This window comes from Parasteatoda tepidariorum, chromosome 7 (genome assembly GCF_982258835.1).
Source record: "Parasteatoda tepidariorum strain Cologne lab strain chromosome 7, Ptep-v5.0, whole genome shotgun sequence".
In the NCBI taxonomy this organism is placed as follows: Eukaryota; Metazoa; Arthropoda; class Arachnida; order Araneae; family Theridiidae; genus Parasteatoda; species Parasteatoda tepidariorum.
In genome coordinates this window covers 99,638,014-99,652,141 of record NC_141761.1, presented here as the reverse complement: position 1 = coordinate 99,652,141, position 14,128 = coordinate 99,638,014, and the positions used below count along the sequence as shown (strand labels likewise).

The 14,128-nt window shown below is 27.6% G+C and overlaps 1 protein-coding gene and 1 long non-coding RNA gene across 4 annotated transcripts in view; one reads left to right on the top strand and one right to left on the bottom strand.

Moving 5' to 3' along the window:
- LOC107457347 (uncharacterized) overlaps positions 1 to 14,128 on the bottom strand; it is a 41,415-nt gene that overhangs the window by 15,712 nt on the left and 11,575 nt on the right. The window contains exon 1 of one of the 3 annotated variants that reach the window (XM_016075491.5): positions 8,608 to 9,032. The exons of 1 other annotated variant lie outside the window; for it this stretch is intronic. In XM_016075491.5, the coding sequence (XP_015930977.1) occupies positions 8,608 to 8,618 (11 nt within the window). In that variant the 5' untranslated portion in view covers positions 8,619 to 9,032. Of the gene's footprint in view, positions 1 to 1,669; positions 2,021 to 8,607; positions 9,033 to 14,128 lie in introns of those variants that run through there. One more of the 3 variants, XM_016075490.5, reaches the window with a different exon arrangement.
- Positions 8,864 to 14,128, top strand: part of LOC139425986 (uncharacterized) — a 64,086-nt gene continuing 58,821 nt past the window's right edge. The window contains exon 1 of the long non-coding RNA XR_011637199.2: positions 8,864 to 8,995. This is a non-coding gene — a long non-coding RNA (uncharacterized LOC139425986). The remainder of the gene's footprint in view (positions 8,996 to 14,128) is intronic.

Sequence of the window (14,128 nt, the reverse complement as noted above, 5' to 3'; positions counted from 1 at the left end):
TACCGTTTTTCTTTTTGATGATTCATCATAACGAGTCGGTGATTTAATTTGATAACATTTTAATTGCTTCATGAAATCGATCGAATGGTTTCTGAGTGAAGAAAATGTTAAAAAAAAAAGTCGTACTTTTAAATATTTATTTCACAAAGAACTATAGGACTAATTTTGTATTAACAATTAAAATTGAAAGCATTCAAAATTGCATGGAATAAAATGATGCAAACATTTGTATACGTTACAGTTAAAAAGAATGTTCCATCATTGTTAAATTAAATAATCACAGATTATCCTAAGATTTTGTTTTTGTATGGGATTATCTTGGATAAACTAGCTTTATAATTGTGCACGGAGAAAAAAATTCTGGTTAATTTACTGTACTGTATGGTAATGATATTTCTGGTAAAAAAAAACAAAACAATTCTGGTTGATAAAACCGAAATATAGAGCATTTAAACCATTTATATGGTAATTTTTCCGTTCATATAGTAACGGTTTACCGGAAATTCTGGTTTTTAAAATTATTATTACCACACATTAATTAAAAAAATTCAAAACAGAAAAGCAAATTTAATAGAATAAATGGTTTTAATGCTATGCTAGGGCCAGCTATGCCAATGCTATGCTAATGCTATGCTATGCCAAATTTTACCACATTTACCAACTTATTAATTTTACCACATTACTTTATATCGTCTACACAAACTAATTAGAATATTTAAGATTAGTTTCTTTAACCAACCTCAGCTCGTGAGTTACTATCACTGAATCAAATGTTTAGCCAAAGCGTTTATTTTTTTTTCTCTCTTTTATTACTATTATTTTTCTTATAAATCCTTTACTAATAAATCCTTTAAAAGTTCTCTTTAAAAATTAAAACACCTAATCGTTTCCCTTAAGCATTTAATAGACATTCCAATGATTATTATAAAAATTACTCAAATATATTCCAAAAGCTTCTGTAAGAACGTTCGTTGTGTTTTTGTAAAGTAGTTTGCGATATTTCACTTTTATTGTAAAAAAGTTTTGGCAGAAGAAACATTTTGAACATAATTATACCAGGATTTTATTAGCCTGAACTAAGTATTTATTATTTCCAATATCTATAAAACTATTCTGGTACATTTCGTCGTAATATGATGATGAATGTAAATTATGTTAATTACGAATTTGTAATTGTTTGTTCGAGAATGAGATATGTAAAAATATATATAATTTAAGAAACCCTTTTAAAATAATTACCAAGTTTATGTTTACAAAATGTTGCAAATGCATAATTTCAGATCAAAATATAACTATCTAAGTTCTTAATATAATTTAGTGAGCAAGAATGTTTTTGTGTCAACAACTTACATTTTCATTAAGTTATCAGGTTTTAATATTTCATAAAAATAAAGTTGTCGAAGGAGTGCTAGATTTTTATCTGTTAATTGGCTATTTGTGTTAAAAAAAATTTTTTTGCTGACAAAACACTAAATTTTTGTCATCAAATCATTCATAACTTTTTAAAGAATGCAGATAGAGAGGTGAAATTTTTACATTGTGTTTGAAATCGTTTTCAGTTTAACTATAAACAATAAGGAAAATGTTCTATACTTTAGTCAATTTTTAAGTACTGCGATCTCTTAAACAATTCAATAAGATATAATAAAAAAAATGTAAATATGCTTACCTCCTACTTCTTCTAACAGAATATAGAAAAGCCATTTTTTGTCTCTATTGAGTCGACGCTGTTAAATTTTTGGTTCTAAAAACTGATACATTGATAAACCTTTCATCTTTACAATCTTATCGTTTGATTAAATTTGATTGTCGTCATTGGCAACATAGCTTTGCATCTAAGAATTGTTATTTTATAAAAATAAATTATAAAAACAGCTCTTTTTGACGATTTAAAACGTTTAAAAGAAAAAAAAGACCCAAATGGATTTTGTTTGCAATATAGGGATGAAATAATGGAATGAGGAATTCAATTACTACTTGTAAAATATGGATGTGACTATATTTTGTCAAGAAGTGTAATGAAAAATATATCTCAAAAGTTATTTTTATGTTTTTTGATAACATTATCTTCTGCTAAATAGATAGTTCTTGACGTCTTTCGGCAAAGACTTTAAAATAAAAATAAGTTTTAATTGTTTCTGTTTTTCTTCCTTATCAAGGGGATAATTATCAGATTTATTTAAAGAATATTTTAAATCAAGATATAAAAAAGGGGTGGGGGATTCGTGATAATATCACTTCTCTTTAAGTGCAATAGTTTGAAATTTCAAATGCCGATAATGTTTTTCACCAAACACTTTAAGACTTTACACATACACATTATGAAAATAATTGCTACGCTTCTTAAATTATGAATAATCAGTTATTAATAGAATTATTAACTTGGAAAAAATACTGTTTAATTCAGTTACCTAGGTGAATAATTGTTGAATAACACTTTAAAGTTATTAAGGATTTGATTTAAATAATGAAGAATAGTCTCGATAATGAACCATTGTTTCATTATAAGCAATTGTTCTCAGATTGCTTAGAATAAACTTTTTACATCTAAAATACATTATTAAAATAGTTATATAATTGGTTAAATATTGGATAATCTATTAATAATGAAATTATATCATGATTAATAATTGTTTAAGACAATAATTCAGATAAATAATTGTTTCATAATTGCTCTAAACTTTTGAAAATTGTTTGAATCGATGAAGTATTTTATTATGAGAAATTATTTTCTTAGTGAAAAATTGTTGAAATAATTAAGAATTTAAATCAATGGTTTTTGATGGAAAATACTTCATTGGACATTATAGGGTAATGGATAATGTCAAGTCGTAATAGATAATGTTCAGTAATGTCGTAATGGATAATTGATAATGTTCAGGTCCATAATATATTTGGACTTTTTGGTAGAAAAAAAATAGATAAATAGTGTATTTTTATTGTTCCTGTTTTTTGTCCTTATTAAAAAGATATTTAAATATTTATTTAAGGAATATTTTGTACCATGACTCTGATCAAGATATTAATCATTAATCAAGATGTTGTGGCAACAGTTTCTCTTTTTGTTATTGAGGGGCAATAGTTTGAAATTATACAGGGCAATGAAGGAGCAGATTGTTTTTAATTAACGCTTCAAAACTTTACAATATGCGTCTTGAAATAATTGCATTGCATTTAATTATACAATTAATCATACATAATTGTATAGTAAAATTACGCTAAAGGAACAAATCTTTTGTTGCATTGATACAAATATTTGATCTTGCCTAATTCGAGAGGGGGAATTTTAAATCTAAAATTTGTTTTGTTCCTACAGTTTCAGATTTTTTTAAATATTATTTTTAATCTACTTTTAGTCGCCGAAATGTACAAGTTTTAAAAACGGTATATTTTACAGGGGGTCATGTGTATGATTGCGACATACTTTTAAGGGAGTTAAGGCATATAATCAGGATTAAAAATGCATACAAAACCATGCCCGAAAATGTCGTCGTACACGGCTCGGGGTGCTTCTATATCACAACCTGTTCAAAAGTTCACGAAAAGAAAGTTCATAATAAGAGAAACGCCCCTAGCAGCGTATGACGACAGGTAAGAGTTTCCATCCAATTTTAATCCAGATGATGTGCCCTCGTCCAACATTTACGCGATCGCCTGTTACATGTAACGTTTTTAACCTTGTACATTTTGTCAAAAACTAGTCTTAACATGTCATTTAAAAAAGATTGTTGCTTGCAGAGAAAAACCAATTTGATATCTGCAGTACGGAAATGTACAAGATCTATAGAAAAATCTTTTGCAACAGAAATTTTTTCCTCCCCCCAGTGTTATCCAGGTAAATAATTGTTTAATAACTGCCTTTGAAAAACTGTTTCACTCTTTTGAAAAATTGTTTCAAATTACCTAATAGACAGTTGTTTAAATAATTAACTATTTGATATATTCTTGTTCCAAAATGATAGATTAAGTCTACACTGTAAAACATTTCCTACAAAATTACTGTAAAGATTACTGGCACACAAGGTACTTCACTCACCTCATTGGGAGTACGCCTCCCAATGAGATGACCCAAGTTCGAATCCCAACGATGGCTGATTGATACGAATTCTGCTCTCGGCTCGCACAGACTACAGTGTTGACGTAACATATTCTTAGTAGTTGGCGGATCATGGGTTACAATACCCTTACCCTCGGGCTAACCATGTGAAGGTTTAGTGTTATTCACTCCCCACGTAACGCAAATGCAGATTAGTTCCAGTAAAAAGCCCGTAATTTGTATCAATTCTTGATCTAGAAGTTCCTTTGTCTTCTGGGCTGGGTACAAAAAACATGGCTACGGAATTGAACATTGATAGTCGCAAACCCAGAAATGAGTTGACTGTTTAACGCCGGCTATAAAGTATTTCTTGCTTACAATACGTTTGCTATAGTAAAACACAAAAGAAATGGAGATAATTTTAATATAAAAGACCTTAACTGTGCTAAAAATTAGTAGATTCAATAAAAAAATGTGATTAGTTAGTGCCACTTAGAACACTTTCCTAAGAAGTCTCAGTGGAATCAATAAATGTTTGTTTACATCAAACCTTATTTTAATTTGCCCCTAATTAAAGATTTCTCCTTCTCTGTGCAAATGTATTAAATAAAACTAATATTAGTTCGCTAATAATATATTAATAAATAAAATTTATTTTCCCTCTTTTGTATTTTGAAATTTTTATTAACCTTATGTAGTCCGAGATTTTAAGAATGTAAGCCAAAAATCTGAATTCTGTATCAAATCACTTTATGAAAGGGATCACTTGATGATAGGGTAATAAGTTTGGGAGAAACGTGAGATTCAGAAAATAATAAATTGAAAATGAGGAAAATACGGATTTGTGGTTTCCCTGTTATTTCACCTGGTTCGTATAAACAATTATTTTCACTTTTATTTCAAGAAATGTACTTTCACATATGCTTTCAACAGATACTCAATATAGTGATAGTTGTGGTTTCCATTCTTAATATTTACTATGGAATTTTATATTTTTATTCGTTTATATTTAAAAGGGAACAAGTTGACCATCTGAAGTTGAACTTTTTCAAGTTGACCAAAAAATAGAAAATAATTTCCTTTTGCCAAAATAAGTAAATAAATAAAATAAAATAAGAAAACGTTCTGTCCGTTACTTTTGAGAGACGTGAAAGGAATTTTTGGAGATATTTTGAAGGTTACAAAATTATTTTCATTTGAACTTGCGATTCTTCCTTTCAAAAAAGTAATTTTAATAATTTTAATTAATTTTTTTTTTTTTGGTCTGTTAGTTTGTCTGGGTCAGTAGGTAGTCGAAATTTCTATACTTCTATTTGGAAAATAATGACAACGAATTATATATATATATATATATATATATATATATATATATATATATATATATATATATATATATATATATATATATATATATATATATATATATATATATATATATATATATATATATATATATATATATATATATATATATATATATATATATATATATATATATATATATATATATATATATATATATATATATATATATATATATACATAAATACAAGAAAACACTAAGAAAGTTAAGAAAAACAATAAGTTTCATTTATTGCGCTTAAGCTGCAAGTAAACAGCACTCATTAGATAAGTTCAAAATGAAGAATAAAACAAAGAAAAATTATAGACATATGAAAAAAAGGGGGGTGGGAAATAATAAGTAAAAAAATAACAAACAACATTTTATTAAAAAAAAAAATGTTAATTAAAAAACCGGAAAAAAAAGATATAATCTTTTCTTCAGCCCACACGATTATATCCGCAAGACAGAGTGCTTTCTGATATTGTATCAATAAAGCCAAAGCATAATATATTAATACAATAGTGTGAGGAGCACTCAAAAAAAAAATTTTATAAAATAACTACAAATAAAATAGATCATAAAAAGTAAAAATAACATGTAAAAACAGATAATAAAATAAAAGAAAAAGAAAAAACATTAAAAAGGGGGGACTATAAAGCGAGTAGCAAAATTATAACAACTTACATGGACGGATATTTTTCAAGAATGATTTAAAAATGTTTTTGCAGAAAGATTGCCAGATTACAAAATATGAAAACAAAAGATGAAAACAAAAGCGCATGTTTTGTTTTCATATTTTGTAATCTGGCAATCTTTCTGCGAAAACATTTTTAAATCATTCTTGTAAAATATCCGTCCATGTAAGTTGTTATGATTTTTCTACTCGCTTTATAGTCCCCCCTTTTTAATGTTTTTTCTTTTTCTTTTATTTTATTATCTGTTTTTACATGTTATTTTTACTTTTTATGATCTATTTTATTTGTAGTTATTTTATAAAAAAAAAATTTTGAGTGCTCCTCACACTATTGTATTAATATATTTATTGATACAATATCAGAAAGCACTCTGTTTTGTGGATATAATCGTGTGGGCTGAAGAAAAGATTATATCTTTTTTTTCGGCTTTTTTTCCGGTTTTTTAATTAACATTTTTTTTTTTTTTTTTTTTTTTTATAAAATGTTGTTTGTTATTTTTTTACTTATTATTTCCCACCCCCCTTTTTTTCATATGTCTATAATTTTTCTTTGTTTTATTCTTCATTTTGAACTTATATATATATATATATATATATATATATATATATATATATATATATATATATATGCATAACTTTTTTTTGTTGTTTAAACCAAGTTTTTTTTATTTTTAAAAATAAAATGTCAAATAATATTTTGAGCCCTAAATGAAAATAAACTAAACCATTCAACAAAATTATTTAAAGGCATTTTATTTAGCCAATGAATAATTTTTTCAATAAACAATTTTAAATGTGCACTTTCAAAATATAACTATCTTTAAATTTTGAGATTATTGAAACACTACTTTAAATTTATTTCTTTAAAGAAGCCTTGAATTCGATTGCAAATTTTAATTAAATATTTGATCAAGGGATCATTAACTATGTAATATAGGCTATTTTTTTCTAGAGTAACATAGAAATTTCCCATACTTTGATTTTTAATTATTATAAGTAGCTCAGTGCTTCATTAATAAAATTTTATTGAAAACTTTTAAAACATTCTATTCTGAGCAAAGTAACTATGAAATTAAATATAGTATATTTTATTATTCTTTTACTCTCTTTACTTACGCACTTACTTGTGTACTTACGCAGAACAACTTTTTTTTAGTTTGTTTGCTCTTTTTAAGAGCCGTCTTTTAAGTGTATACTGCACACAAAAAATGTCCTGTCTGTTTTTTAAGAAAAGCTCTAAGCATAAACCAAAAAATAAAGTACAGAGCTCTGGCAAGCACGTCATTTTCATTTATGCTCCTGATTATATCAAGCATAGTGTGCCATTAACAAGATAAAAAAATGTTTTTCTCACTTTTTTTTTAATCAATAATTACATTATTTAACTAATTTTAAAAACCATCGGAGAAAGTGGATTCGGTGATGGCGGTATGCTTTATTTTAATTATTTTGTGATTTTATCTTAAGATTTAACTTTAAATTTGTTTTTATGTGTATATACATTTACAAGAATGCAATGAAACGCAAACATTTAAAAATTTCATATTTATGTTTTTTCGAAGTAATACAAATTCTCATTAGCTTTTAAATCTAAAATTAAAAACTCTTTTTTCCTGAGAAAATGTTATATTTTTTCATTTGGTTTTATTCAAACTATTTATACATATATAATAAAAGAATTATGTATGCATTAAAAAATAAAATTTTTGAAAATAGTTTTTTAAAAATAGTCTGGCTTTATTATTTTAATAAAACTATTAGTTTAAACCACCTTGGTTTGAACCAGCCAACACATTGATCAATGTTAAGGGCCAAAATAACACCACTTCAACATATGTATTCCCAAAAGCGAAAGTACCTTTCAAATAAATCGAGAATTTCTCCAAAACCAAATACCGTATAAAAATAATGTATATTTTTTTCTGTTTTTGGCCATAAGATCTGCGTAAACTTTGTATAAGTGCTTTTATAGATAGTACAATCATCTATCAGTATTAAAGGCCAAAGGAACTCCTCTACGACAACATATAAATTTCCAAAAACATAAAATATTTTTCAATTATCAAGTCCTCTTTATTTTTAAAAATCAAAACTTTTCCAGAATACTTTGCTTGACTACCGTAAAAATAGTACATCTTTTTCCTGCTGTTGGGCCATAGTACAGATACGAAGTTTTCCCGTATACTTCGTATCAGTACTTTGTATCAGTATTTGTTCCATCCAAGTATCAGTATTAAGGGCCAAAGTAACTCCTGTTAACGACCAATAAAAGTATTCTCTTTATTTGCATAATTTTCACCGAACGTAGTTTTTTAAAACTGATTTTGTTGTTTTAATACTTAATCGTTTAAGTAATGTGTAGCACAAATTTATATAAATATGCAATTATTTTGATAAAATTACCCCCGTGGAATTATACGAAATAAACTAATATGCTATAGAAATCAGCTATAGTAAAAGTCTTTGAAGAGATAAAACTAAACATAAATAATTGAGATTTTTAAACGAAATGGACTAATAAATCACCCATACCTTAATATCATCTCTTGATTGTTGGCATCTTTGGTGTTGCATGCATCAGTATCAACCAAAAGTTATCAATACAAACATTAACTCAGTTAATAAGCAACGAAACAAAAAATCGCCAAAAAAAAGTCTTCTCTGTATCACAACAGTTCCTTCTCCGTTCCAATTACATTAAGAACTGTCTCTCTCTATGTAATCAAAGAATTTACAACTTCGTTGTTCCAGGAAATTTATGAACTTTTCCCCTTCAGCTGGCGTATAAAATCATAATAAAGAAGCTCGGATCGGGAAAAAATAATGTCATTTCTTTCACATGCCATCGCCAAGTGTCAGAAATGTTGGCACTAAAATTACAGTCAGAATAGTTTGTGTTAATTGAGCGTCTCTTTCTGATGTAAGTATTGTTTCTTCTTTAAAATATTACTTTCAACTACTTGAGAATTTTTTTTTATACTTGTGATGTAATAAAAATGTATACACAAAATAGGCGTGAATTTGGTTCGACGGAAGTCATTAAATTCTGACTATCGCCAACGGAAGTTGTAAGTCGGAAAGCAAGCAAGATAATTTTTTTTTCATCTCAGTAAAATATTTATAAGTTTATATATCTTTAAGTTAAAGCTAAAGTGAAGAAATCTGTTATTCTGCGGAATATCTAGCTAATGTGGAGATTTACGAAAGTGAGCAACAGCAATGTATCTATAAGCTTAAATTAACATAATGTTATTTTTTTTTTTTTTTACTATCTTGGAAATCAACTTGCTACAATTAAATGATCAATACATTTGTTTATGGACTATAAATCATTATCAGTCTAGCCTACCTAGATAGTCTGCCTTATTAAAATACAAACAAGATCTTTGCTGGAGCAACCGCAACGTTTCAGTACGCTTAAATTAACATAATGTTATTTATTTATTTTTTACCAGCTAGAATATCAAGTCACTACTATCAAACAATCAACACAATTGTTCATAGCCTATAGATAATCTAGCCTAGCCTACCCAGATAATCTGCAGATTATCTACTACGCACTCGTTAAAGTGCAAATAAGATCTTTGCAGAAGCAACCGCAACGTTTCTGTACACCTAAATTAACATAAAGCTATTCATTTATATCTTACCATCTGGAATATCAAGTTACTACTATAAAACAGCTAACACAATTGTTCATAGCCTATAGATAATCTAGCCTAGCCTACCTAGATAATCTGCAGATTATCTACTACGCACTCGTTAAAGTGCAAATAAGATCTTTGCAGAAGCAACCGCAACGTTTCTGTACGCCTAAATTAATATAATGTTATTTATTTATTTCTTACCATCTGGAATATCAAGTCACTACTATAAAACAATCAACACAATTGTTCATAGCCTATAAATAATCTAGCCTAGCCTACCTAGATAATCTGCAGATTATCTACTACGCACTCGTTAAAGTGCAAATTAGATCTCAGCTGGAGCAACAGCAACGTTTCTGGACGCTTAAATTAACATAATGATACTTATTTATTTTTCTACTATCTAGGAAATCAACTTGCTACAATCAAACGATCAATACATTTGTTTATGGACTATAGATCATTATAAGCCTATCCTACCTAGATAATCTGCCTCATTAAAATACAACAAGATCTTTATTATAGCAACTGCAACGTTTCTGTACGCTTAAATTAGCATAGTGTTATTTATTCATCTTTTTAATATCTAGGAAATCAAGTTGCTACAATGTAACAATCAACACATTTGTTCATAGCTTAGATTATCTAGCTTAGCCTACCTAAGTAACCTGCACATCATCTACTGAGGTATTCCTTAAAGTGCAAATAAGATCTTTGTTGGGCAAAAGCAATGTTTTTATTCGCTTACATTAACATAATATCATTTATTAATGTTTACTATCTATAAAATCAAACTGCTACAAACAAACAATCAACATATTAGTTGATTGAATCAATCATCAATCACTTTAAAAAAGGTAATAAAAATATTCGAATGGTTTAAAATATTATTACAATGAAGCAAAATATATAACGTATTGTCATTTATTTATTTTTCAGTATCTGAAGAATCAAACAATCAGTTAATAAAATGAGAGAAATTAATTTCAAATTTCAACGATACGTAAACCATTAATGCGCATATTCTCTAGGTAAATTGCTGAAAACTTTTGATTCCCCTTTTTAACGGATTACTTTGTTAATCTGCAGATTAGCTAGGTAATGTTAACATGTTAACCACTTTTGAGATTTATTGGTAGCATTTACCCAAAACAACAGAAATATAAATATTTAAATGTAACAAAAAATGTTGTATTGTAATTGTTTCTATTTTTAGTTTTTTCTAGTATTTATTTTTCAATGTCTAACGAATCAAATCATTCAACCAATCAGCTCATCGGTTGATAAATGAGAGAAATTAACTTTGAACTTTAACGATACGGAAACCATTAATGAGTATATTCCTTAGTTAAATTACGGAACACTTTTGATTTCCCTTTTTAACGGATTACCTAGTTAATCTGCTGATTAGCTAGGTAATGTTGAAAACTTTTGAGATTTATCGGTAACATTTGCCCAAAACAACAAAAATATAAATATCCAAATGTTACAAAAAACTTTGTATTGTAATTGCTTCCATTTTTAGATACTGATATACGGGCTAATTTGTTAAAATTATAGCCGTTGATGTAAATGATTTCATATTAATGTTATTAAAAAATTACGTTTAAAAAAAAATTTCAACATTTAGTATGATGCAATCTGTGTCATAAAAAGTAACAATATGTAAAAATGTTTACTCAAAAATAATTATTGATAAAGTAGTTCGCTCTTTTCTGTCTCTTAAGGCTCAAGAAAATTCATTTTTTTGGTCATTTATAATTTTCTCTTTTGGATAATGGCCGTTTTGTTCTGTGTTAAAAAAATAGATGAATTTACTTGCTCCGACAAACCGAAAAATTCCGTTGATATCGGTGGTACTTATAAATTTTTTATTTAAATACGCTTTGATGTTTCTTTTCGAAAATGTGATCAATAATTTTTTCCAAGTAATTATGTGTATTTCAAAATCTTTTAAATCTTTTAAATTCTTTTAATCTTTAATCAAAATTGCACCCTGCGAATTCCGCATCGTAATTGAAAACGTAAATCGCCAACAGCGTAAGCTGCACAAAGAAAAATTTTTTTGGAAAAATTTCAGTACTGTGAAGTAATAACATTTCTGGTAAAGAAAAAACACATAATTCTGGTTAACGAAACCGAAATATACGGTATTTAAACCATTCATTTGGTAATTATATTTCCGTTCACATGGTAACGGTTTACCGGAAATTCTAGTTTCATAATTGTAGTTCTTATTACCACACATTTAGTAAAAAATACAAAACTGAAAAGTAAATTTAACCAAAAAAATGTTTCTTGTGTTATTTTTTTAAGTATCATGATAAAATTACAAAATTTTATCTTCAATTATGAAGCCATATTTTATTGTTAATTATACCAAAAGCACTTCAATAAAAATTACCGAGCTTTTTGGTGAAATTTTCCTTATTCTAGTAGTTTTGACCACATTTTTTTTTTCAGTGAGCTATTCATTATTCCTGATTATAATAAAACAATGTTTAAAAACTCACATATAAGCTGTTTTTAAATATTATTTTTCTTATTTAATAACAATTTTTAGATATAGTTTTTTTTGGATCATCATTTTATGTAATTTTCATTATTCTAAACATTATAAAGAACAGACTCATAAAATAATTTAATTGAATTCTAATTATTGTCCTCATTTAAAATATAATTTTCAAATTGCATTTTAATCATTACAGTGATACGCAAATTACTGCGCTAATGTAAAAGGATTATTCAAGTGAAAAAAAGGGGGAACGTTACGCTATATATAAATAAAGCTAAAATAACATGAAGAAAAAACACAAATAATTTATAAACAAATCATATTTGACTGTTTATATGATATTATTTGTATTTTTTAACGTTGTTCTGCTTTATTCGTCGAAAGATTATTTCTAAAAATATATTATTAATATATATTTTAATTCGTTGATTTACGTCAAATTATTAATCAGACTGACAGTAAGCAAAAACGTTATTACCATAAAATTAAGGAGTTTCTTATGTATGAGATGACCAAATATCAGCAGAGAATCGCACTTATTCAGAATTATTCAATTTATTGACTCATTCCACGAGCACGACAGGCATGAAATATCGTGATATTATTCTCACTTAAAGGTAAACCGTATAAAAATACAACCCTACGATCGAAATCCACCTGTTGTTAGTTGTTACGACTTACAGCGAGAAACACTGGTGTACAAATTTCAACCTAATAGTCAGAGATAAATTGATCGATAGGTTAAAAATTGAATCTTTCCTCACATGTGTTTTCGATTGTAGCCAGAAACAGCGCAGCAAACTATCAGTCATTTTAATATGTTTTCATATTTTGCTTAAGTTATCTGAAAAACGTGATATTATTCTTACATAAAGGTAGACCGGATAAAAATACACTCCTACGATCGAAATCCACCTGTTGTTGTTACGATAAACAACGGAAAACACTCTTATTCAAATCTGAACGTAATAGACTGAGATAAAGTGATTGATAGGTTAAAAATTGTAACTTTCCTTAGAAGTGTTTTCAATTGCAGCCAGAGAGACAACGCAACAAACTGTTCAATGTGTGTTACTTTCCATATATGTTCTAAGTTTCCATATTGTAAATAAAATATATTATAAGTAAAATATGTAATAAGAAAATATGTGTTATCTTTGTTAGTCTGCCGATCTGATCGTGGGGCGTTAAGGCTTAAAACGTATACGTTTTAAAATTTTATTTTAATAATAGATAAAGGTGCAGTGCAAATGATGGAAAAATAATTATAGTTAATTTCTAAATTATTATATCATCTCTCTGTAACAATGTATGACTAAAATTTGTGATTTCAGTCAGATTTTTTGCCCTTTGTTAATCAGATTTAAAATACTTTACCTCAGGAGTATTTTAATCGTTTTGCTGTACTATTTCAATAACGGTGTGACTAAAAATCACTTAGCACAGCGGTTTCCGATTTGTTTTGGCTACGGAACTCTAAATTATAAATTTCCTCATGGCGGAACCCCGATAAGTATGTGAAGACAAATATGACGGTGGTGGGGTTTGTGTGTGTCTGGCGATCCTGAGAGCTGGTAGGGCTACCCAAGCCGGACAGGTCAAAGGGGAGACACCAGAGGAACACTCTTGTCCATCAGGTTGGAGGTTGGGAGTGAGGCTAACAACTCCACATCATAAGAGGAAAGAAAAAAAAACTTCTGTTTAGAAATCTCAAGAAGTAAAAACCGGACGGATTACACTTAGACGACCTGAACAGAAAAAGATACTGAATCTTGGAACATGGAACATACGAACTCTTTAGTAGTGAAGCATTGAGAAATCTGCTGAAGGAAGTCGACAGAAATCCTGTTAAAAAAATAACCTTCCAAACCGAGGGAAAAAGAGGAAGACC